This window comes from Gordionus sp. m RMFG-2023, chromosome 1 (genome assembly GCF_954871325.1).
Source record: "Gordionus sp. m RMFG-2023 chromosome 1, tfGorSpeb1-WG-v2, whole genome shotgun sequence".
Lineage (NCBI taxonomy): Eukaryota > Metazoa > Nematomorpha > Gordioida > Chordodea > Parachordodidae > Gordionus > Gordionus sp. m RMFG-2023.
The window spans coordinates 66,235,743-66,258,875 of record NC_088775.1 but is presented as its reverse complement, the minus strand read 5'-3'; the positions used below and the strand labels follow the sequence as shown (position 1 = coordinate 66,258,875).

The following is a 23,133-nucleotide window of genomic DNA, read 5'->3' as shown; positions in this document are numbered from 1 at the left end:
TTTTATTTTACGAAAATGACTAGAGGAAAAACCGCTAAAAAATATACAAAAATCTCCGATACTATACTAATATATAGAGGTGATAAGACAAAATAAACTTAAGATTAAAGTAACCAAAAATGCTAATAAAATATTCATTAAGAAACTACTGTATCATTCTTAAAGGATGACTGAAAAACTTCTAGGATTAAATTTACCACAAATGCTAATGTATTATTTAATAAAAGACCAGCATAATTTAGGTTGCGATATATTTACTGATAAAATTTACTCTCTTAAATGAAGTTGACTGAAAGAAAACCGAAGAAACTAATGAAACATTCTTAAAGAAAGACAAGCATAATTTATGGATACCAATGACATATAATAATATAATACCTAGACTGACGATTCATTCATTAAAATGCATTTTTAAGCGTCGTTAAAAGCAAATCAGCTGGATCCGCCATTTTGGTAACAGAAATCATTATTAAAATTTTAAACGAGAGCCTAATTTATTAATATATCTGAAATTTTTCCTATGATACTTAACAAAGAATTTAAATCCACATCCATCTGCATTAATGGTACCATCAAGGATCCTATCCCACAAATATTCCAAGGCTATTCTTCCAAGAAGATATATATTTAGCAGACCAAATTCAAATAAATGACTAAATTATTAAAATTTATATTTTAAACATTTTTTTATACATAGAATATAAAGTATCTAATAAAGTTCCCTTACTTATCATTTGTTTTTCTTAAGACACAATATAATTGTTTTTAGTTTCTATTCTATTCTTAAAATATCTAATAAGGTAGATATATTTAAATCATTGCTTAAATTTATGTTTATCTTAATATGAGACTTTACTTGCCCTTTTAATATTTCGAATCATACAAGGTGATAAACTGAATCATCAGGATTTTTATTATAAATATTCATATTGTTTGGCTTAAACATCTAAACATAAGTTAATTTTTAAAGAATTCTAGCTAAAAATTTACATTATGATATTAATAAAAAAGTAAAGTATAACTTAGAAATCCAGAATATTAGGCATCCTCTCCAATATTTTTCTTAAATAATAAATGTAAAATTCTCTCAATTTTAAAGTTGTGATCCTGAATCTTAAAAATAGAGGTATTTCTTTTTTTTTAAATATAAAGTAAATGTTTAATCCTCAGATTCTCAATAATATATATATTATAAAAAATATGTTATATTATTAAAGAAATACAATATGAATTTAATATTTTAATCAGTTGTGCTAATTGGATCATATTGATTTAATAGATATTTCTTAGGATAAATTATGTATTGCAAATAAAAGATTATTTTTCCTTATATTATATTATCCAGTTTATTTTATCAATAAAAAAAATATAGATTAAATAAATTAAAACATTTCTAAGACTTCAGATAAATTTAGCTTAATCTTACCTTTTTATTTTTTGAAGAATTTCATAACTTAATATTATGAGATTATTAATCTTATGATGAAAATCAATAATTGTTTATAAAATTAATAAATAGAAATAATATTCATGAATTACAAAAAGGATTTATAGATATTATTTATATTTAAATATATATAGTTACAATATATATCTAATATCATTTAAATTAAAAAAGATTATATAGATATATTTATTGTCCTTTAAATAGAATGGTTTTGGTCAGCTTCTGACGAATGTTGGTATTTTCATTTTTATTTTGTTTATCTACAAAATGTTAAAATCTTATGTTTATGTAACGTTCAACTATTAATCTAATTAATTTTTGATAATGGCTAGATGTTTCTTCTTGATCTAGCATGTGATCAACCAGATTATCAAAAATATTTGTAGTTTGGGGTTAGGTCCTAATAATAATTCCCTCCCAATTCCCAAAATGCTTTTCATTGACAAGATTAAGCCTATAATGCAGACTTTTTTTTTGATCTATAAATGTATTTTCAACTTTCAAACTTTAAGGATTTTAAAGTTGTAATGCACATCTCAAAAAAATTTTCATAATAAGAAAGTGAATTTGTAGTTAGTGGTTTTTTAAACCCTTTAGCAACTATGTTCTGTGTATTTAAAAAGTCAAACATTCTATAAAAATATTATTTAAAATATTAATATATTTTAATACTGATCAATCATTTGAATAAAGTCAACTGTGCTCTCACAATTTTCAAACCCATCAATCTTTAGCTCTTGTGCCAAAAGAATACCTTTTGCCACTGAGCTACTAAAAACTTGTACAGCAAGTTTAACCTTTAAAAAAAAATATAAGTGTTGTAGTATTTTTAATTGTACTTTCATTTTTTGTTTGTGATAGTCAATATGAGATTTATTAATTTTATTAGCAGCACGAAGTCCTTCTTTATCTTGTAAATTGTGAAGATTAGCTATATATTTCCAATTTATTATCTATTAATTTATAAAAATATATATTTTAATAGTAATTTAATTACTAATCCATTATTATAAATTAAAATTTTTTTATCACCGAGAAGATTTCTTAACAACTTAATCATGTGGCATACGTCCAACTTAATGTAGACTTTTTCATCAAAATTTAATGGGTGAGTAAAATAGGGTATACATAGATCAGGATCTATAGATGCACCAAGTAGTTGGTGCATTTTTATATTAGCCACCAAATCATCACATACTATAACTTTACAGGAAGTGCCTGTATCATGTAATAAATGAAGAGCATTAGTGACTATATTAGCAAGCAAATCTCCAGTAGTATTTGATACTAAGAAGTATCCTATGGGAATTTTCCATGTTTCATTAAGACATGTTGCCATAAGAAAAAGAGCCTGTTTGGCTTTAGGAAGAGAATCAGATGGTTTGATTTCATTGCCCAAATCAACATATCCATTGTACTCCTTTTTGTCCCATTGTACAATATGACGAATGGACATTTCATCAAGGCTTAATGTGGTGAATAATTTTACTTTCGAATCAGATTGAAATCTTTTAATTCTATCAAAAGAAGCATCGAGAAAACCTAAAATCAAATTATTAATATTTTAATTTATAAAATATAAACCTGGCCTTATTTTAATTTGTTGGCTCCAACTCAATGTAGATTCTGATGGTAGGCAAAATTGATCCCTTAAGTATTTATATGCTTTTGGAGAATAAAAATAAACAGTGGAGGCAAACTGATTCATTTCTTGAGAAAATTTTATTCTCCGTGGATTTTTTATGCCTCCACTGTGTAATTGGGTTTTGATAAAAGCTAAAGGGATGCCTGTAAAAAATTTTTCCAATTGATCCTCCCCTTCACCACATATTAAATTTTTATTCTTCAATTGTTTAATAATTTATTTTAAATCGATAATCTTCTTATTTCTTATAGTTTCCCTCTTATAAAAGGCGCTCATTTTTTTTCTTAATTTTAAAATATATTTATCTTGATATTTGATCTTTCTTGATAAGAATGATAAATTGGCTGTATATATATGATCATTGAGATAATTGGCTATTGTTTGTGAAGCATATTTTCTCTTAATTAAATAGACAAATAAAAAATCTCACAAGAATTTTAATAAATAGGGCTTACATGGCTAGCAGGTTTCTCCAAATTTACATCTTCAAGAATATTAATAGTGTCAATTGTTTTTGAAACATTCTTATAAAAATATGTTTTATAATATAAATATTGTAATAAATATTAAAATATAGACAAATAATAAATCTCACAAGAATTTTAATAAATAGGGCTTACATGACTAGCAGGTTTCTCCAAATCTACATCTTCAAGAATATTAATGTCAATTGTTTTTGAAACATTCTTATAAAAATATGTTTTATAATATAAATATTGTAATAAATATTAAAATATAGACAAATAAAAAATCTAACAAGAATTTTAATAAATAGGGCTTACATGACTAGCAGGTTTCTCCAAATCTACATCTTCAAGAATATTAATAGTGTCAATTGTTTTTGAAACATTCTTATAAAAATATGTTTTATAATATAAATATTGTAATAAATATTAAAATATAGACAAATAATAAATCTCACAAGAATTTTAATAAATAGGGCTTACATGGCTAGCAGGTTTCTCCAAATCTATATCTTCAAGAATATTAATAGTGTCAATTGTGTCGAGGAACAGTATCGAGGAATTATGAAAGAAATAACGAGGAACATTATGAAAGTTTTATTTTTTATTATTATTATTATTGTTTTTTATCGAAAAGGAAAAAATTATTATTATTATTGTTTCGAAAAGGAAAAAATTATTTTTATTATCGTTTTTTTTATCGAAAAGGAAAAAAACTATTTATTATTATTATTTTTGTTTTGTGATGAATAACGATGATGGGGTAGAAAGTGAATATATAATGGAAGCAAAAGAAAAAAATTGATTATGATATGTTTTATTTTGTAAATTTTAATTGATGTATGTTGCGTGAAAGAAATAATAAAAGGAAATAAAAAACCTACCGTAAGTAAAAATAGAAAAAAACAAAATATATTTATATATATATAAAACAAAAAAGGATAATAGTAAGAAACCATTTCCAATATAGGAGGATTAAAACGATTTTAATAAATTGTTTTTGAAACATTCTTATAAAAATATGTTTTATAATATAAATATTGTAATAAATATTAAAATATAGACAAATAATAAATCTCACAAGAATTTTAATAAATAGGGCTTACATGCAGGGTTGCCATGTCTCCCCCCATCAGTGGGAGTCTCCCACAATTTTTTAGTTTACCACATACATCTCACTCCCACAAAAATCTCCCACAATTTTTTAAATTCTCCCACAATTTTTTTTTTTAGCATTTTAATGTTTTTAATATATAAACAATAATTTTGAGAGACAGTATTTGATTATTTTTATATTTTTAAAATAAATTTTAAATATTTATTCGAAAAAATGTCTAGTTCTTTTATTTTATTTTTCCGCTCTAAAATATATTTTTTATAAAATTCTCCACTCGACATTTTCAAAATTTTTGTGTTAGAAAGAATAGAAGTTAGAACAGTATGTATAATTATTATAAATATATTTTAAATTACTTAATATATTTTATATCGTTATCTAGAATTGCAGTGCTCCACTCGACATTTTCAAAATTTTTGTGTTAGAAGAATAGAACTTTTAGAAATTATTCTAATCAAATCAATGTGTATTTACCGAATTGAGGCAGCACAATAATCAATTAATACCAATTGGCTGTATATACCATATACTGCATAATTCTTGCAAGAAGGCAATGAATGTACTATCTGTAGATGTCGAAGTAATTGTGATGAAATGTTTTAACGAATTTAGTTCATCAATTAAAAGAGTCACTGAATTAAAAGAATTGGTGGAGTGGTCTGATTTGGAATGGTGTGAGTTGTTGCGATATGTACCTACCAGGTGGTTATCATTAATACCTGCCATCGAGAGAATTTTAAAATTTTACGAACCCTTAAAGAAATACTTCTTAAATAAAGATTTTAAAAGCTGTCCTAAAATTTTGGAAAATTTTTTCGAGGATGAAATGTCAGAAGCATATTTGGGATTAGTTTCACATGTAGGAAATCTACTTCATGTAGTTAATATTCAGTTGCAATCAGAAGATTCTTTATTGATAAAGATTCACAAAATCATGCTACAGCTCTGTTCATCTCTACAGTTAAAAATAGATAATAAATTTTATGGCGCTATTGCTAAAAATATCATATTAAAATGTTCAAATATTACTATAATTAACGTATTTTTAAATGAAGCAAATATTTTTATTAAGACAATTTTGGAATATTTACAATCAAGATTTGATTTTAATAACTCTATTTACAAGTGTATAAATATTATGACCTTGGAACAGAAACCATCATTTGATGGTTTTTGTAATTTAATAAATATATTAAAATTACCGATAGACATTGAAGCCATGTTTGAAGAGATTGTAATTTTTTCCATTTTTTATGATTCGCCAGAATACTTAAAGTTAGATGGTCTAAAAGCAGAGGAGAAATGGGTGGAATTTTTTCGTAATAACGATAAATCCCCATGCTTGGAAAAAATTTGCGAGTATGTTTTCTCCTTACCTCATTCTAATGCCTCATCGGAGTGCATTTTTAGCCTGATGAGGACTGCCTGGAGAAAGGAAAGAAATCGAATTGCTTTAACAACATTAGAGGCTGAGTTAATGGTTAAACAAAATTATAAAATGTCATGCCAGGAATTTTATAAATATCTTAATAACGACGGTAAAGTTTAGTTCCATTATTTAAATCTAAAATAAAATATAATTAACTATAACTATTTGACTTTCTATATTTTATAAAATCTTATTTATACATTTGCATAAAATCAAATAAATTTATTTTTTACATTGTAAAATTAATATTTTGAATATTTTGGCAAATCATAAAAATAAAGAAGCATTACAATCTCCTTAAACATGGCATCATATTAAATCTTATTAATAATTATCCGATAATGTAATAATATTCTTACTTTGGTATTTCTGCAGCATAATTTAGTGAACCTTTATTAAATTATATTCTTCTAATTGCAACTGCATATTAACAGCATATAGTAGATTTCCTATATGTAAAATTCCTAAATATACTTCTGCCATTTATTTTTGAAAATTTTTTTCAAAATATTAGGACAGCTTTTATAATCTATTTATTTTTTAAAGGTTTGTAAAATTTTAAAATTCTACGGCGCGTATTAGGAGGAACCTGTCAACCAACATTATGCTGACTCAATTCTGTAAATACACTCTGGTTTTTGCCAAATTCACTGAGGAATTATCAGATCAGAAAGCTGCCATGCAATTCATTGGTAATGCCAAATCTGCCATATTTACCATTATATATGGTTAGCTATGTCTTTGGATATTTCATATCTGGAGAAAAATTTTATAGTTTTATTGAAATGACATTAATTTTGTTGAAATAGGGGAGGATCAAGGGAAATGTTTTGATATCTCCTTATTAGATGCATCTGTTAGAATTGCATGTTTGCACATCTTTCAAATCGTCAAGAATTGACCTTCTGGATTTATATCCTAAAACATTGATGATAGCCTTGCTCATTTGTGTTCTACAAAGTATACTTTTCATTTATATTAGTCGTTAAATATTATGGGGAAAGATTCTACCAACATTGTGATGTTAAGTAGCTCTCTGAATGTTGTACTGCATGATAGGTATTTACCATTTCCGCAACTGTAGTTGCATCTGTATTATTTCTTATTTTTGAAAAATATTTTTGTTTTGCAATAGATGTTGATAGACTGCCCTGTACTGATTTATGCTTTGAAGATTTTTGATGCCTCAAAATATCATATTCCCTTCCCCTTTTGTATTAACTAAATACTGTAGAACAACTTTCCCGCACTGATTATAATTATTTTTTACATTGTAAATTTAAAATTGTTTGTTTTTTTATAAAATCTTATTTATACATTAGCATAAAATATATTTTTTTACATTGTAAAATTACAATTTTTTTATAAAATTTTATTTAAAAAAGATCGTTGGTTATTATTTTTAAACAAAATTAATATATTATAATAAATCAATATGTTATTTTAATAATAAAGATAGTATTTAAGAAATTTTGTGTCGTACTATAATTACCTATTTTGAAAAATAGTTGCGTATTTTATTTTGGAAAATAGTTACCTATTTTATTTTGAAAAAGAGTTGGCTATTTTATTTTGAAAAATAGTTGGCTATTTTATTTTGAAAAATAGTTGGTGGCTATTTTATTTTGAAAAATAGTGGGCTATTTTATTTTGAAAAATAGTTGGCTATTTTATTTTGAAAAATAATTACCTATTTTATTTTGGAAAATAGATTCGATTTTATATTTATAAAAAATAATAAGCGGAAAACTAAGTCAATGGCCCGCAAAATTTTTTTTTTAGCAATTTTCATATTTCTCCCACAATTTTTATATTACTCCCACAAAATACCGAATTTCTCCCACAATTTGAAAATTTTGACCTAGCAACCCTGCTTACATGACTAGCAGTATACTTGGAAAATATGAGTGGCAAATATCTTCAAATATTGAAAAATCTTTTTAAAATAACATATTTACAAATAACATCAATCTTAATCATAAAATTAGGATAATATATATTTTTTTTTAATTCCAAAAATTAGAAAATATATAGCAGCTTTTTACATGAGAATAATTACTTTATAGGTTACCAAAATGGCGTCCCCAGTTGATTTGTATTGATGTACACTTTTAATGAATGAATCGTCAGACTAGGTATTATTAGGTTAATGATGCTTACTACCAAGTGAATGTATGGAAATATTCTAAATACCAACCTAATTTGCTAAATACCGACCAAAATTTATTAAAATGTAATAAGATCCTTATTATTTAATATATTAATACGGAATCACGTGGTCGAGTCCGGCCTCCTATATATTATCCCCCCAAGGATGGAACCACCAAGTTAGAATAAGAAAAAAAACATGATCATATCTGGGATTCGAACCCGGGACCATGGGATAAATAAACCAAGCTCTTGCCTACTAGGCCATAGAGGCTTTCCAAAAATCACGATTTTTCAAATATATATTATAAATATGAATCCCGGAAAAAAAACCCCTGGAAAAAAAAACCCCGGAAAAAAACCCCCGGAAAATAAACCCCCAGGAAAAAAACCCCCGGAAAATAAACCCCCAGGAAAAAAAACCCCCGGAAAATAAACCCCCAGGAAAAAAAACCCCCGGAAAATAAATCCCCAGAAAAAAAAACCCCCGGAATAAAATTCCCCAATAATTTTTTTTCATTTTTATAGAATTTACTTAAGACCGGTCTACTCTTCATAAAAAAATTCTTAAATAAGAAAAACTGATGTTTAAATTGGTACTGGGAAAAAATGCCTCAGTAAAATAACTATGTATTGTAAAAAAAAATTCCTATAGTAAAAATACAATACCATCTTTAAATATGATATTAAATAGACTAAATTTGACAAAACTTAGAAATAAGAAATGTTTATTTTATTGGTAAATCATGATTATGTATATATAATTTTATAATTTATAATAATAATTATATTGGTTGACATCGAATATTGAAGGATATCGCTCTTATAAAATCCGGAAGGCTTCGCACCCCATCACGGTATTCTTCGCAAAGTTTCTTTAGCCGAATCTGGTTGTTAGAACTCTGCGATTTTGTTTTAGATGTCCAACTACCTACGCGCCATCTTTCAAGTTTGGTTTCGTCGGCAGCCCCCTCGCATTTCATTTTTTTAATGAGTACCCAGATTGATGGGTGTTTATTACCAACCAGATTAGAAAAACGATGATTCCAACCTTCGCATTGATTATTTGTTCGTTCTTCATCTGAGAGAGTACTCTGATTCACGTTCCAGGTTTCTGGAGGAAATCGAGGCTCAATTCGACGTGTTTGGGATTGAGAATTGCTTCTCATGACATTCCTTGATACTCCATTGACATAATTTTTATCGAAATAATCGAGAATGTCCTTACCATTGCTCGGAGTAACTGATCTAAGGAATGTCATTGCATTATCCATATCACATAACGGAACGAATGCTAAGCCGTCCATCATGCCACAAAAAAAACTTAGAGTTTCATCCGTCCTATATTCGCTTTCCAGACCCAGCTTCTGAATTTTTCTATGTGTACTTTGACACAAATGGTAAAAACATCCTCTAATTATGATGTGATCCCCTAATTGAAAAAATAAATATAAATTATTAAACATATTAATAATCATACCAATGATACTCTTAACCGTGGTCATAGCAGACTTTTCGAAATCCATGTATATATATAATGGATCAGGAAATAAATCCCTTTCCTGACATTTAGACATTATTGTTTGAAATATTATTTCATATGTACTTTGAGTTTTTTTCTGGAGTACACAATAAACCGCTGTAATAAAAATATTGTTTATTGCTACTCTAATCACATATAATTGTAGAAAATTTTTTGGGGACATGGCAAAATTACCATCCATATACCACTCTGTCCTATTAGATACAAGGAATCATCTGTTGCGAACATTATTATGCGTTCTTCAGCTTGTGGGCCATTATCAAATAATAAAAATCGTTTTGAGTTCTGGGAGCCACAATTTGCCCAATCACCTATAATATTTAAATTTTTATGAAAATATAATTATATTTAAAGTAATACCTTCAATAACTAGGTCTTCCAAATTCTCAAGATTTGAAGGGTGTTGCATTGCTTTGTGATTCCTTAGAGTTCTTTTTATAGAATCTTCCGATAACATATGCGACTGAACTCTTTGGTCTAATTTTACAATTTCCTCTGCATAAATTTGAAGAGGTTTTGCCAAAGAGTCTGCACATCGCTTCTTCATGTTAGCTTTCATTGCTACTAGTCCATCAATATTTGATGGATGATTATGAGCTGTATCAAGAACCGGGTCTTGATTATCGAGTGTTGAAAAAAGTATTGCTCGGCATTTAAAAGAAGAATACTTTGAGCAGCGCCATCTAATCTTGTTTGAGCATTTTTTATGTATGGTATAAGAATAACCTTCAAATATGAGCTTTCCAGGATGAATAAGATCCATTAAATTTTTTTTATAAAATATAAATTTTATGAATAAAATATTTTTGTAAATTTAATTTTTTTTTATAAAATATAAATTTTATGAATAAAATATTTTTGTAAATTTAATTTTTTTTTTGTCTTTTATATACAGCATAAAGATCCAAATTATTATTGTTTAATTTTATAAATAAATACCAATTATAGCGTTTTTAATTTATAAACAATTTTTATTCTTTTGATTAAAAATACATTTTATAAACAATACATTTTAATATCTGTTCATTTAACTAGTTGCTGCAATAATATTTATTAACTTGCAATTGTCTAAAAACCAATTATAGCGTTTTTAATTTATAAACAATTTTTATTCTTTTGATTAAAAATACATTTTAAAACAATACCAATCATAGCGTTTTTAATTAATAAACAATTTTTATTCTTTTGATTAAAAATACATTTTAAAACTTTTAATAAGCTAAAAACTAAAGGTAGTTGCATATCAATGAGGTGAGAAATCATGAATAAATTAAAATTATCACATTTATTCAAAATACCAAATGCAAAAAAATTGAGTATTTTCCATTTGCATTTTAATGGTTTCAACTGAATTAAATTGTATATTGGGTGAATGTATATTTGTTTCTATTATAATAAATCACGAATTTATTTCAATATTCATCTTTCAAATATGCATGAATTAAGTTTCAATTTCTTTATATACTGGCTGCTAACAACCAATCAGGTTATATATAGATGTATTTCTAAAAATTGATTATCTGCTTAAATAAATTTGTATTTTAAAAAAAATACATTACGTTTTAAGTATCAATAGTAAATATAAATAACCCATCATATTGGGGGTAAATTTGGATGGTGCATCATATTCATAGGAGACACACCAACTCCAGCAAGATCCATGACAGTAGGAGGAGGTGGGGGTGGAGGAAGCATGAATGGTCTATAAGCAAAAATTTGATGAGGTCATAATATTTTTAACAAATTATTAACTTGCAATTGTATATATACCAATTCAATATAAATTATTGCTAGAATATACTTAAATATGAGAGTGTATAAAAATAATCTCAAGGGGATTTTTTTCCGGGGGTTTTATTTCCTGGGGGTTTTTTTCCGGGGGTTTTATTTCCGGGGTTTTTTTTCCAGGGGTTTTTTTTCCTATTACCTATATATTTGGTAGTGCCTATCCAAATGAAAAATGAACAAAATTCAAATTTGATAGATGGTACCTTAAGGTACCAAGCATCATTAACCGTATTATTATATGTCATTGATGGATACTGATAAAATGAACTAACTTTTATGAAATTGACTGAAAAACCGCTAAAAAAGAAATATATAAAAAAATAAATTTCTGATACTACCACGGAAACCAACAAGGAAACCAATTCCAAGGTAAAAATCCATAACCATTAAGCACATAAATTACAACTTATAGAAATTAATGTCAAAAAGTTTAAGGAATTAAGAGAATCATTAATTTAGAAGGGACCTAGATTAATTAAGTAATCATGTAAACTAAAACATCTTTAAACCAAAAATTCAAATTAAGAGAAACAAAAAATAATTAACTATTTCTGTATTAATAATACCAGACAAATCTGAGTATTTATTTAACCAGACAAATCTGATATATCATGTAAATAAATGTGGAGAAATTGGTCCTATAAAATATCCAAATTTAGCTAATATTAAGACAAAGTACTAATAAATGTAGGACATTGGATATTAAGTTCCAATACTAACTTTCAAACATAAGAAACAGTAAGTGTTTCTATTAGAGAGGGGATATCAATTAAATTAGTATCTATTAAAGAGGGGATATAAATTAAATTACAAAATAATATAATTCACAAATAAAGTTACTGATAACTTTAAAAAAATACAATATGAATTAACAGTATTTAAGTTTATGGTGCTAATATGTATAAAAGGATAAATTAAAGTTTATGGTGCTGAAATTACAAATGTATCAAAATATACATAGGCCAAGAAAGAAGGACCACCCACCGACTAAAAAATTAAAATATAAGAGAATCATTAATTAGGAAGGGACCTAGATTAATTTGTAAACTAATTACGTTTAAACCAAAAATTCAAATTAAGAGAAACAAAAAAATAATTAACTACTTCTGTATTAATAATACCAGACAAATCTGAGCTTAACTACTTCTGTATTAATAATACCAGGCAAATCTGAGTATTTATATTACTAGACAAATCTGATATATCATGTAATAAATGTGAAGAAAATGGTCCTATAAAATATCCAAATTTAGCTAATATTAAGCCAAAGTATTAATAAATATTGGATATTAAGTTCCAATACTAACTTTCAAAACATAAGAAACAGTAAGTGTTTCTATTAAAGAGGGGATATAAATTAAATTAGTATCTATTAAAGAGGGGATATAAATTAAATTACAAATTAATATTATTCACAAATAAAGTTACTGAAAACTTTAAAAAAATACAATATGAATTAAAAGTATTTAAGTTTATGGTGCTAATATGAATTAAAAGGATAAATTAAAGTTTATGGTGCAACCCACAGACTAAAAATTAAAAATAAATATACCTGAAATCAAAGGAAAAAAATATCTGACCAATACCAAAACTACAAACAGAGTTGTAGTCATCCATGTCCATAATGCAGAAAGTCAAAATTGAAATCTACCCATAATTACGTCTAAGAAGTCAGATTGTTGTAATCCAAAGTTAGATAAAGCAAATTATCGCGGCCATATTCTTATCAGCAACAGGCCCATTTGCGCTTGATGGAGCCGGGGGAGAGAACGTAATCAAAGGAGTAAGTCGGAATGAGTGAAGAAGAGGAGGGGTTAGCCAGATCCAACCTTAAAATCTTTCCAAAAATGAGTCCAATTGGGAATTTACAAATGGAATATCCATTGCTCTTTGTGTAGGAGGTCTCGATATTAAAAATCAAGAGGCAATTTGAAGAAGGCCAGATATTCAAGGATTGATGTTTTTTGAAATTATTCAAATTAAAGATTTTATCCTTTTGAGCATTTTTAAATTTTTTATACAAGATTCTCGGTGGACAGCTTTATAGCATACACGTTATGTATGAAAACGTTATGATCCCAGTTATATATGCTCTCCTCCAGATAAATCAAGGGAGACATATATTCATTCATATAGTCAAAAATTTTTGTACCCGTGAAGGTATTTATTTCAATCCTCCAATTGGCCAAACAGATTTTGAGGCGGCAGCTATATCTGCTCTTCGATTTGTATTCCCAAATATAGTGATCAAAGGTTAATTTATGATATACTATTTTAATTTAAAATATTAAGGATGTTTCTTTCATTATTCTCAAGCTTTATGGCGGAAATGTCAAGCTTTGGGTTTTGTTAGATATTATCTAAACGATTCTTATGTCCATTTAGTTGTTAGGCGGATGACAACTTTACCATTTTGCAAGGAGGAGCATATGGCCGAAGTTAGTTTATCATGCTACTCAATAGCAACTAATAATCCATCCCTACTTCGTTTTATGGAGTATATGGACCATACATGGCATGGTGAAACTGCCTTATTCCCTCATACTATATGGACAAGGTATAAAAACTTAAAATAATTGTAATCAATCATTTTTAAATATTTATTAGGTATCATGTAGATGGGCCCCGCACAAATAACCATCTCGAGTGGTTCCATCATGCCCTAAAAAGAAAAACAAGCAGTGCACATCCGAATGTGTACGTCCTAATAAAAATATTGATCGAAAATCAGAATTCGAACGATATTAAATTGATACAAATTCATAATGGATCGATTGTTCGGCGGGCAAATCGCACTTTTGAAAGATTGAATCATAAAATAGACAATTTAACGTCTATGTATGATAGAGAAATTTTAAATTTGTTTTCTTTTTTAGATAAAATATCATTTTTAGTTAATTTTCAATCATCTAATATATATTTAAGTTATTCTGATTAAATTTTATATATATATTAAATTGTACATTATTACTTTTGTTTTTTATTATATTTATAATCCGAAAATATTATAAATATTAATACTTTTTTATATTTTTACAAAGATATACGTGTATATGAAATTTTACTTTTTTTTATTATATTTATAATCCGAAAATATTATAAATATTAATACTTTTTTATATTTTTACAAAGATATACATATATATGAAATTGTAATTTTGTTTTTTATTATATTTATAATCCGAAAATATAATAAATATTAATACTTTTTTATATTTTTACAAAGATATACGTATATTGAAATTGTACTTTTGTTTTTTGTTATATTTATTAAATCCGAAAATATAATAAATATTAATACTTTTTTATATTTTTACAAAGATATACGTATATATGAAATTGTACTTTTGTTTTTTGTTATATTTATTAAATCCGAAAATATGGTAAATGTTAATACTTTTTTATATTTTTACAAAGATATACGTATATATGAAATTGTACTTTATTAATACTTTTTATTTTTACAAAAGATATACGTATATATGAAATTGTACTTTTGTTTTTTTATTATATTTATAATCCGAAAATATAATAAATATTAATACTTTTTTATATTTTTACAAAGATATAGGTATATATGAAATTGTACTTTATTATACTTTTTATTTTTACAAAAGATATGCGTATATATGAATGTACTTTTGTTTTTTATTATATTTGAAATCCGAAAATATAATAAATATTAATACTTTTTTATATTTTTACAAAGATATACGTTTTATTCCTATAGTTTCTAGTAAGACAAGTGAGTAACATATACTTATGAATCAATATAAACCTTAAAAAAAATTTATTCTTATAGTTTCTAGTAAGACAAGTGAGTAACATATACTTATGAATCAAAAAAAAAATATTCCTATAGTTTCTAGTAAGACAAGTGAGTAACATATACTTATGTATAAATAAAAAAATTTATTCCTATAGTTTCTAGTAAGACAAGTGAGTTACATTCCTACAGTTTCTAGTAAGACAAGTGAGTTACATATACTTATGAATCAAAAAAAAATTATTCCTATAGTTTCTAGTAAGACAAGTGAGTTACATATACTTATGAATCAATAAAAAAATTATTCCTATAGTTTCTAGTGAGGCAAGTGAGTAACATATACTTATGAATCAATAAAAAAATTTATTCCTATAGTTTCTAGTAAAACAAGTGAGTTACATATACTTATGAATCAATAAAAAAATTTATTCCTATAGTTTCTAGTAAGACAAGTGAGTAACATATACTTATGAATCAATATAAATCTTAAAAAAATTTATTCCTATAGTTTCTAGTAAGACAAGTGAAAAAAATCCTATAGTTTCTGTAAGACAAGTGAGTTACATATACTTATGAATCAATATAAACCTATTCCTATAGTTTCTAGTAAGACAAGTGAAAAAAAAATTATTCCTATAGTTTCTAGTAAGACAAGTGAGTTACATATACTTGAATCAAAAAAAAATTATTCCTATAGTTTCTAGTAAGACAAGTGAGTTACATATACTTATGAATCAATAAAAAAATTATTCCTATAGTTTCTAGTGAGGCAAGTGAGTTACATATACTTATGAATCAAAAAAAAATTCTTCCTATAGTTTGTAGTAAGACAAGTGACTTACATATACTTATGAATCAAAAAAAAATTATTCCTATAGTTTCTAGTAAGACAAGTGACTTACATATACTTATGAATCAAAAAAAAATTATTCCTATAGTTTCTAGTAAGACAAGTGAGACATATACTTATTAATCAATATAAACCTTAAAATAATTTATTCCTATAGTTTCTAGTAAGACAAGTGAAAAAAATATTATTCCTATAGTTTCTAGTAAGACAAGTGAGTTATATATACTTATGAATCAAAAAAAAAATATTCTTATAGTTTCTAGTAAGACAAGTGAGTTACATATACTTATGAATCAAAAAAAAATTATTCCTATAGTTTCTAGTAAGACAAGTGAGTTACATATACTTATGAATCAATAAAAAAATTATTCCTATAGTTTCTAGTGAGGCAAGTGAGTTACATATACTTATGAATCAAAAAAAAATTCTTCCTATAGTTTGTAGTAAGACAAGTGACTTACATATACTTATGAATCAAAAAAAAATTATTCCTATAGTTTCTAGTAAGACAAGTGAGACATATACTTATGAATCAATATAAACCTTAAAATAATTTATTCCTATAGTTTCTAGTAAGACAAGTGAAAAAAAAATTATTCCTATAGTTTCTAGTAAGACAAGTGAGTTACATATACTTATGAATCAAAAAAAAATATTCCTATAGTTTCTAGTAAGACAAGTGAGTTACATATACTTATGAATCAAAAAAAAATTATTCCTATAGTTTCTAGTGAGGCAAGTGAGTTACATATACTTATTAATCAAAAATAAATATTCCTATAGTTTCTAGTAAGACAAGTGAGTTACATGTACTTATGAATCAATATAAACCTTTAAAATTTTTTATTCCTATTGTTTCTAGTAAGACAAGTGAGTTTCATATACTTCTGAATTAATATGACTACCATCCACTACATTTCAAATATTATTGAAGACGCCTGATTAAAACATTTATATTATTATTATATATTTTATATTAAAATATATTATATTATAATTATATATATTTTATATTATATTACACTTATATTAGGATTTTATTGTATTATAATATTACATTAAATTAATATTATAGTGTAATATATTTTTAATTATATATATTTTATTATATTATACTTATACTTATAATAAGATTTTATTTTTATTTTATATTTTATATTATGTATATTTCACTGATATTAGGAGATTAATTATAATATAAGTATTAGAATAGTACGTTTTTAGTATTATATTATTAGTTTTATATTATATTAGTAATATATTATATGTAATATATTATATTAGTAATATATTATATGTAATATATTATATTGGTATTATATTATTATACACATTATAATATTGGTATTATATTATATTTGTATTATATTATTATTATTATATATTTTATATTATACATATTAATATTGGTATTTATATTGGTATTATATTATATTGGTATTATATTATATTGGTATTATATTATATTGGTATTATATAATAATGGTATTATATTATATTGGTATTATAATATATTGGTATTATATTATATAGGTATTATATTATTTAGGTTTTATATTATTATTGTATATTTTATATTATATTATATTGGTATTATGTTATATTGGTATTATATTATTTAGGTTTTATATTATTATTGTATATTTTATATTATATTATAATATTACATTATTTTAGTATTATAGTGTATTACATTATTAGTTTAAATTATAAATTTATATTATTATTTTATATTATTAGTATTAGTATTATATTATATTATTATTATATATTTTATTTATATTATATATTTGTATTTTATTATATAGGAAATATTATATTACTTGTGGTGTTTTAAATTACGTACAAAAATATGGTAGGGGTGCCTTTGATCGTAAGACACTTCATCGTATTTTTCGTCCAACTCGTCCAATTCGTTCAAAATGGAGATTAATAGGTTTGAAATGGTAAAAATTAAATTTTTACCATAATCTTACGTTAAATGTTAATAATTCTTTTGGAATGGTAAAATTTAATATATATTATTCAAATTAGCAGGTTTCAAATGGTAAAAATTTATCTTAGCTCTTACACAATATCAAAAGAAAAACCTAGGATATAATTTCTACAGAAGAAGATTAATAGGTTTAAAATGGTAAAATTTAATATATATTATTATTCAAATATAGAATATTTAGCAGGTTTCAAATGATAAAAATTTATCTTAGCTCTTACACAATATCAAAAGAAAAACCTAGGATATAATTTCTACAGCAAATTAAGAAGATTAATAGGTTTAAAATGGTAAAATTTAATATATATTATTATTCAAATATAGAATATTTAGCAGGTTTCAAATGGTAAAAATTTATCTTAGCTCTTACACAATATCAAAAGAAAAACCTAGGATATAATTTCTACAGCAAATTAAGAAGATTAATAGGTTTAAAATGGTAAAATTTAATATATATTATTATTCAAATATAGAATATTTAGCAGGTTTCGAATGGTAAAAATTTATCTTAGCTCTTACACAATATCAAAAGAACAACCTAGGATACAATTTTTACAGCAAATTAAGAAGCTTATTTTATTATTCAAATTTATAATGTATATGACATATGTTAATTATTTCAAATGTATAAATCGAATACAAAAATATAAACAACTAATATTTATTTAGCATGTATAAGACAAATATTTATTATTTATAATGTATAAGACAAATATTTATTATTTATAATGTATAAGACAAATATTTATTATTTATAATGTATAAGACAAATATTTATTATTTATAATGTATAAGACAAATATTTTTTATTTAAAATGTATAAAACAAAGAAACATGATTAAAATAAATATAAATTTTATCAAATACATTTGAATTGTATACTAATTTAATATAAGCTGATGATTTATCAGCAAACTCCAATTTATTAATAATATGATTATTATATTGTGTAGTCAGCTTTTCCAAATTTCTTTCTTTTAGGATATATTTGGAATTTGTTTTTTTTTAGAGTCATTCCTATGAGGTAATATAATGCCTAATAATTAAATGATTATAAAATTTGATAACTTGTTAAACTTGATATGGCATTAAGATATTGCATGTTAGTTGTTACTAGGGGTTGAGATTGAGCAAATTTAACTAAAAGTAATGAATATAAAAAGATAATAATTGATGATACTAGTTAAAGTTGGTTGAGAGTTTGTAACAAAGAACTGAGACTGAGTAAACATATTGCCTAAAAAAAATTGATTATAAAAATTTTATTTTGTGAAACTTGATATGGTATTAGCAGACTGCATGTTGGGCATTGCTAGAATTTGAGATTGAGTAAGCTGATAGTCTAAAACTATATTGATTTTAAAAATCTAATATTTTATGAAACTTGATAATGAAGGTTGTATAATTTGTTGAGATAATTGGAATTGAGTTATTGGTTGACTATCAGACATAAGTATAAGGTTATTGACTAAATAATAGGTGTTATAGTGAATTATCTATAAAAAAAACTTACCAATAGGGGATTTACATTGTTCTAAGGTATGATCCTGAGTTTCTGTGAACTTACTGATTGAAAAATACCCCGTCCAGAACAACTTCTTCTTCTACATCGGTAATATGATTTGGAATTAATTACTCTATGCAATGTATATTCCAAATCATTAAAACATAGAATATCATGTCCTCTTTTGGATTTTTTATTAGTAATTTTGTTTTCTAAAATTACATTACCAAATTGATTATATCTAGATTGTTAACATTGAATTATATTGGGATTAATTCTTTTCTCAAGAAGAATTTTGATTATAAATAAAAATATTTTTAAATTATTACCTTTCCCGCACTTTAATGAACCAATCACAGAATTGGACGAAACTTTACGATGAAGTGTCCATACGATCATAGGCACGGAAATCAAAAATATTTGGCTATTTTGAACTTGGCGATTTCGTGTGGGAACCCTAAAATCAGATCAGAGAGCTACAGGCCTGGCCTTAAACCTGATTCGAATGCTTGGGCCGAAAATTTTATTTTTTAAAAATACATGGGCTGGGCTAAAAAAAAATTTTAACTACCCGGGCCGGGCCATATATTTTATAAAAATATATTTTTATAATTTTAACAGGCAGAATTTTTTTAAAGATTTTTATTTCCTTCCATTTCGTCGAAATCAAAAAATAAAAATGTTTTAATAATATATTAAATAAAATAACAAAATTTTCGAATCTTTTCTGAAAAAGGCCAGATATTCAAGGATTGATGTTTTTTGAAATTATTCAAATTAAAGATTTTATCCTTTTGAGCATTTTTAGATTTTTTATACAAGATTTGTTCACATATGATCGTGAAGGATTTGTCTTATACATTATAAATAATAAATATTTGTCTTATACATTATAAATAATAAATATTTGTCTTATACATGCTAAATAAATATTAGTTGTTTATATTTTTGTATTCGATTTATATATTTGAAATAATTAACATATGTCATATACATTATAAATTTGAATAATAAAATAAGCTTCTTAATTTGCTGTTTCTTTTGATATTGTGTAAGAGCTAAGATAAATTTTTACCATTTGAAACCTGTCAAATATTCTATATTTGAATAATAATATATATTAAATTTTACCATTTTAAACCTATTAATCTTCTTAATTTGCTGTAGAAATTATATCCTAGGTTGTTCTTTTGATATTGTGTAAGAGCTAAGATAAAAAGATAAATTTTTGCCATTTGAAACCTGCTAAATATTCTATATTTGAATAATAATATATATTAAATTTTACCATTTTAAACCTATTAATCTTCTTAATTTGCTGTAGAAATTATATCCTAGGTTGTTCTTTTGATAATGTGTAAGAGCTAAGATAAAAAGATAAATTTTTGCCATTTGAAACCTGCTAAATATTCTATATTTGAATGATAATATATATTAAATTTTACCATTTTAAACCTATTAATCTTCTTAATTTGCTGTAGAAATTATATCCTAGATTTTTCTTTTGATATTGTGTAAGAGCTAAGATAAATTTTTACCATTTGAAACCTGTTAAATATTCTATATTTGAATAATAATATATATTAAGTTTTACCATTTTAAACCTATTAATCTTCTTAATTTGCTGTAGAAATTATATCCTAGGTTTTTCTTTTGATATTGTGTAAGAGCTAAGATAAATTTTTACCATTTGAAACCTGCTAAATATTCTATATTTGAATAATAATATATATTAAATTTTACCATTTTAAACCTATTAATCTTCTTAATTTGCTGTAGAAATTATATCCTAGGTTTTTCTTTTGATATTGTGTAAGAGCTAAGATAAATTTTTACCATTTGAAACCTGCTAATTTGAATAATATATATTAAATTTTACCATTCCAAAAGAATTATTAACATTTAACGTAAGATTATGGTAAAAATTTAATTTTTACCATTTCAAACCTATTAATCTCCATTTTGAACGAATTGGACGAGTTGGACGAAAAATACGATGAAGTGTCTTACGATCAAAGGCACCCCTACCATATTTTTGTACGTAATTTAAAACACCACAAGTAATATAATATTTCCTATATAATAAAATACAAATATATAATATAGTGTAATATAATATAAAATATATAATAATAATATAATATAATACTAATACTAATAATATAAAATAATAATATAAATTAATAATTTAAACTAATAATGTAATACACTATAATACTAAAATAATGTAATATTATAATGTGTAATATAATATAAAATATACAATAATAATATAAAACCTAAATAATATAATACCAATATAACATAATACCAATATAATATAATATAAAATATACAATAATAATATAAAACCTAAATAATATAATACCTATTTAATATAATACCAATATAATATAATACCAATATAATATAATACCATTATTATATAATACCTAAAAGAAACCAATAAAAAAAAATTCTTTACTGAAAAAAAATTAACTTTTTAAAATTCTATAAATAATATTAATAAATTTTACGGAAGGCAATTATTATTTAAGTGAATTTTTATATATTTTAAGACATTTGTTTCGATAAATTTACAACTTGAAAACGAGTAACGTATTTTATTCAATATTTATTTTATTACATAATATTACAACTAACTAAAATAATTAACAAAAAACACGACTATATATATCTATAAAAACAAATTAAATTTTAACAACCTAAAGTCATAATCACAATAGACTTTAAAGTTAATGTTCAAATTTTATAACCTTTTATCTTTAATATCCCACAGCGATAATTACAATTTTAAAAGTTACAATTTCAAAGTTAATTTAAATTTAGATAATTTTCCTAATACAACAAACATCATATTTCTTTTTCTTTTAAAAATTAGCATCTTCGAAATATAATCATTTACATATTGTCTTTCTTAAAACATTATTTATTTTTTTATAAATATTTGAATGATATTCATTTGCATATAATATAAATAAAATTAAATTGATTCAATTTAAATTTATATGTAACAGAATGGAATTAAAATTATATAAATGGAATGAAACAAAAGGGAATGCAACGGAATGGAAACCCTAACCCATTCAAATGGAATGAAATCGAAGGAAATGAAATGGAATAGGGAAAACGGTGTAAAGATAATCAGATATAGAGAAGTTAAAGAAAATATGAAGTTAGATAGGGAGAATAAAAATAGATAAAATGGAAGGAAGGAATAAAGGAAGGAAGGAAGGAAGGAAGGAAGGAAGGAAGGAAGGAAGGAAGGAAGGAAGGAAGGAAGGAAGGAAGGGGATAGAGGAAAGAATGATCAATGAGATAATATATAGAACATCAACGAGAGAGATTGTAGAAAGAGCATAGAAGGAATGGGTTTTTGAAAAATAAAAGGAAAAGAAGAAGATATCATACGGCAATATGCGAAGCCAATGTTTAGAAA

At 24.4% G+C, this 23,133-nt stretch overlaps 2 protein-coding genes and 2 long non-coding RNA genes across 4 annotated transcripts; 1 reads left to right on the top strand and 3 right to left on the bottom strand.

The window, feature by feature from the left end:
* Positions 1-1,745: 1,745 nt before the first annotated feature.
* Positions 1,746-2,366, bottom strand: LOC135931785 (uncharacterized). Its single transcript, XR_010573158.1, has 3 exons — positions 2,287-2,366; positions 2,120-2,244; positions 1,746-2,079 (listed from the first exon to the last, which is right to left on the bottom strand). It is a non-coding gene; the product is annotated as an uncharacterized LOC135931785 (long non-coding RNA).
* A 6,669-nt stretch (positions 2,367-9,035) lies between these two features.
* LOC135928747 (uncharacterized) lies at positions 9,036-9,827 on the bottom strand. Its single transcript, XM_065465203.1, has 2 exons — positions 9,731-9,827; positions 9,036-9,682 (listed from the first exon to the last, which is right to left on the bottom strand). Exons 1-2 carry the CDS (start codon positions 9,825-9,827, stop codon positions 9,036-9,038), a joined length of 744 nt encoding a protein of 247 aa, XP_065321275.1.
* Positions 9,828-13,638: 3,811 nt separating this feature from the next.
* LOC135928737 (uncharacterized) lies at positions 13,639-14,638 on the top strand. The gene is made up of 4 exons (XM_065465194.1): positions 13,639-13,834; positions 13,874-14,138; positions 14,189-14,419; positions 14,623-14,638. The coding sequence occupies exons 1-4, from the start codon at positions 13,639-13,641 to the stop codon at positions 14,636-14,638; spliced, it is 708 nt and encodes a 235-aa protein (XP_065321266.1).
* A 4,732-nt stretch (positions 14,639-19,370) lies between these two features.
* On the bottom strand, positions 19,371-19,633 carry LOC135922537 (uncharacterized). The gene is made up of 3 exons (XR_010570950.1): positions 19,575-19,633; positions 19,467-19,532; positions 19,371-19,427 (listed from the first exon to the last, which is right to left on the bottom strand). It is a non-coding gene; the product is annotated as an uncharacterized LOC135922537 (long non-coding RNA).
* Between the last annotated feature and the right edge of the window lie 3,500 nt (positions 19,634-23,133).

Excerpts from the sequence above, each read along its gene's own strand:
- LOC135928747 (XM_065465203.1), bottom strand. The coding sequence starts at position 9,827 with ATGTCTAAATGTCAGGAAAGGGATTTATTTCCTGATCCATTATATATA. Across the intron at positions 9,683-9,730 it reads CACGGTTAAGAGTATCATTG|GGGATCACATCATAATTAGA; the intron begins GTATGATTATTA and ends TTTTTCAATTAG.
- LOC135928737 (XM_065465194.1), top strand. The coding sequence starts at position 13,639 with ATGTATGAAAACGTTATGATCCCAGTTATATATGCTCTCCTCCAGATA. Across the intron at positions 13,835-13,873 it reads CCCAAATATAGTGATCAAAG|GATGTTTCTTTCATTATTCT; the intron begins GTTAATTTATGA and ends TAAAATATTAAG. Across the intron at positions 14,139-14,188 it reads CCTCATACTATATGGACAAG|GTATCATGTAGATGGGCCCC; the intron begins GTATAAAAACTT and ends AATATTTATTAG.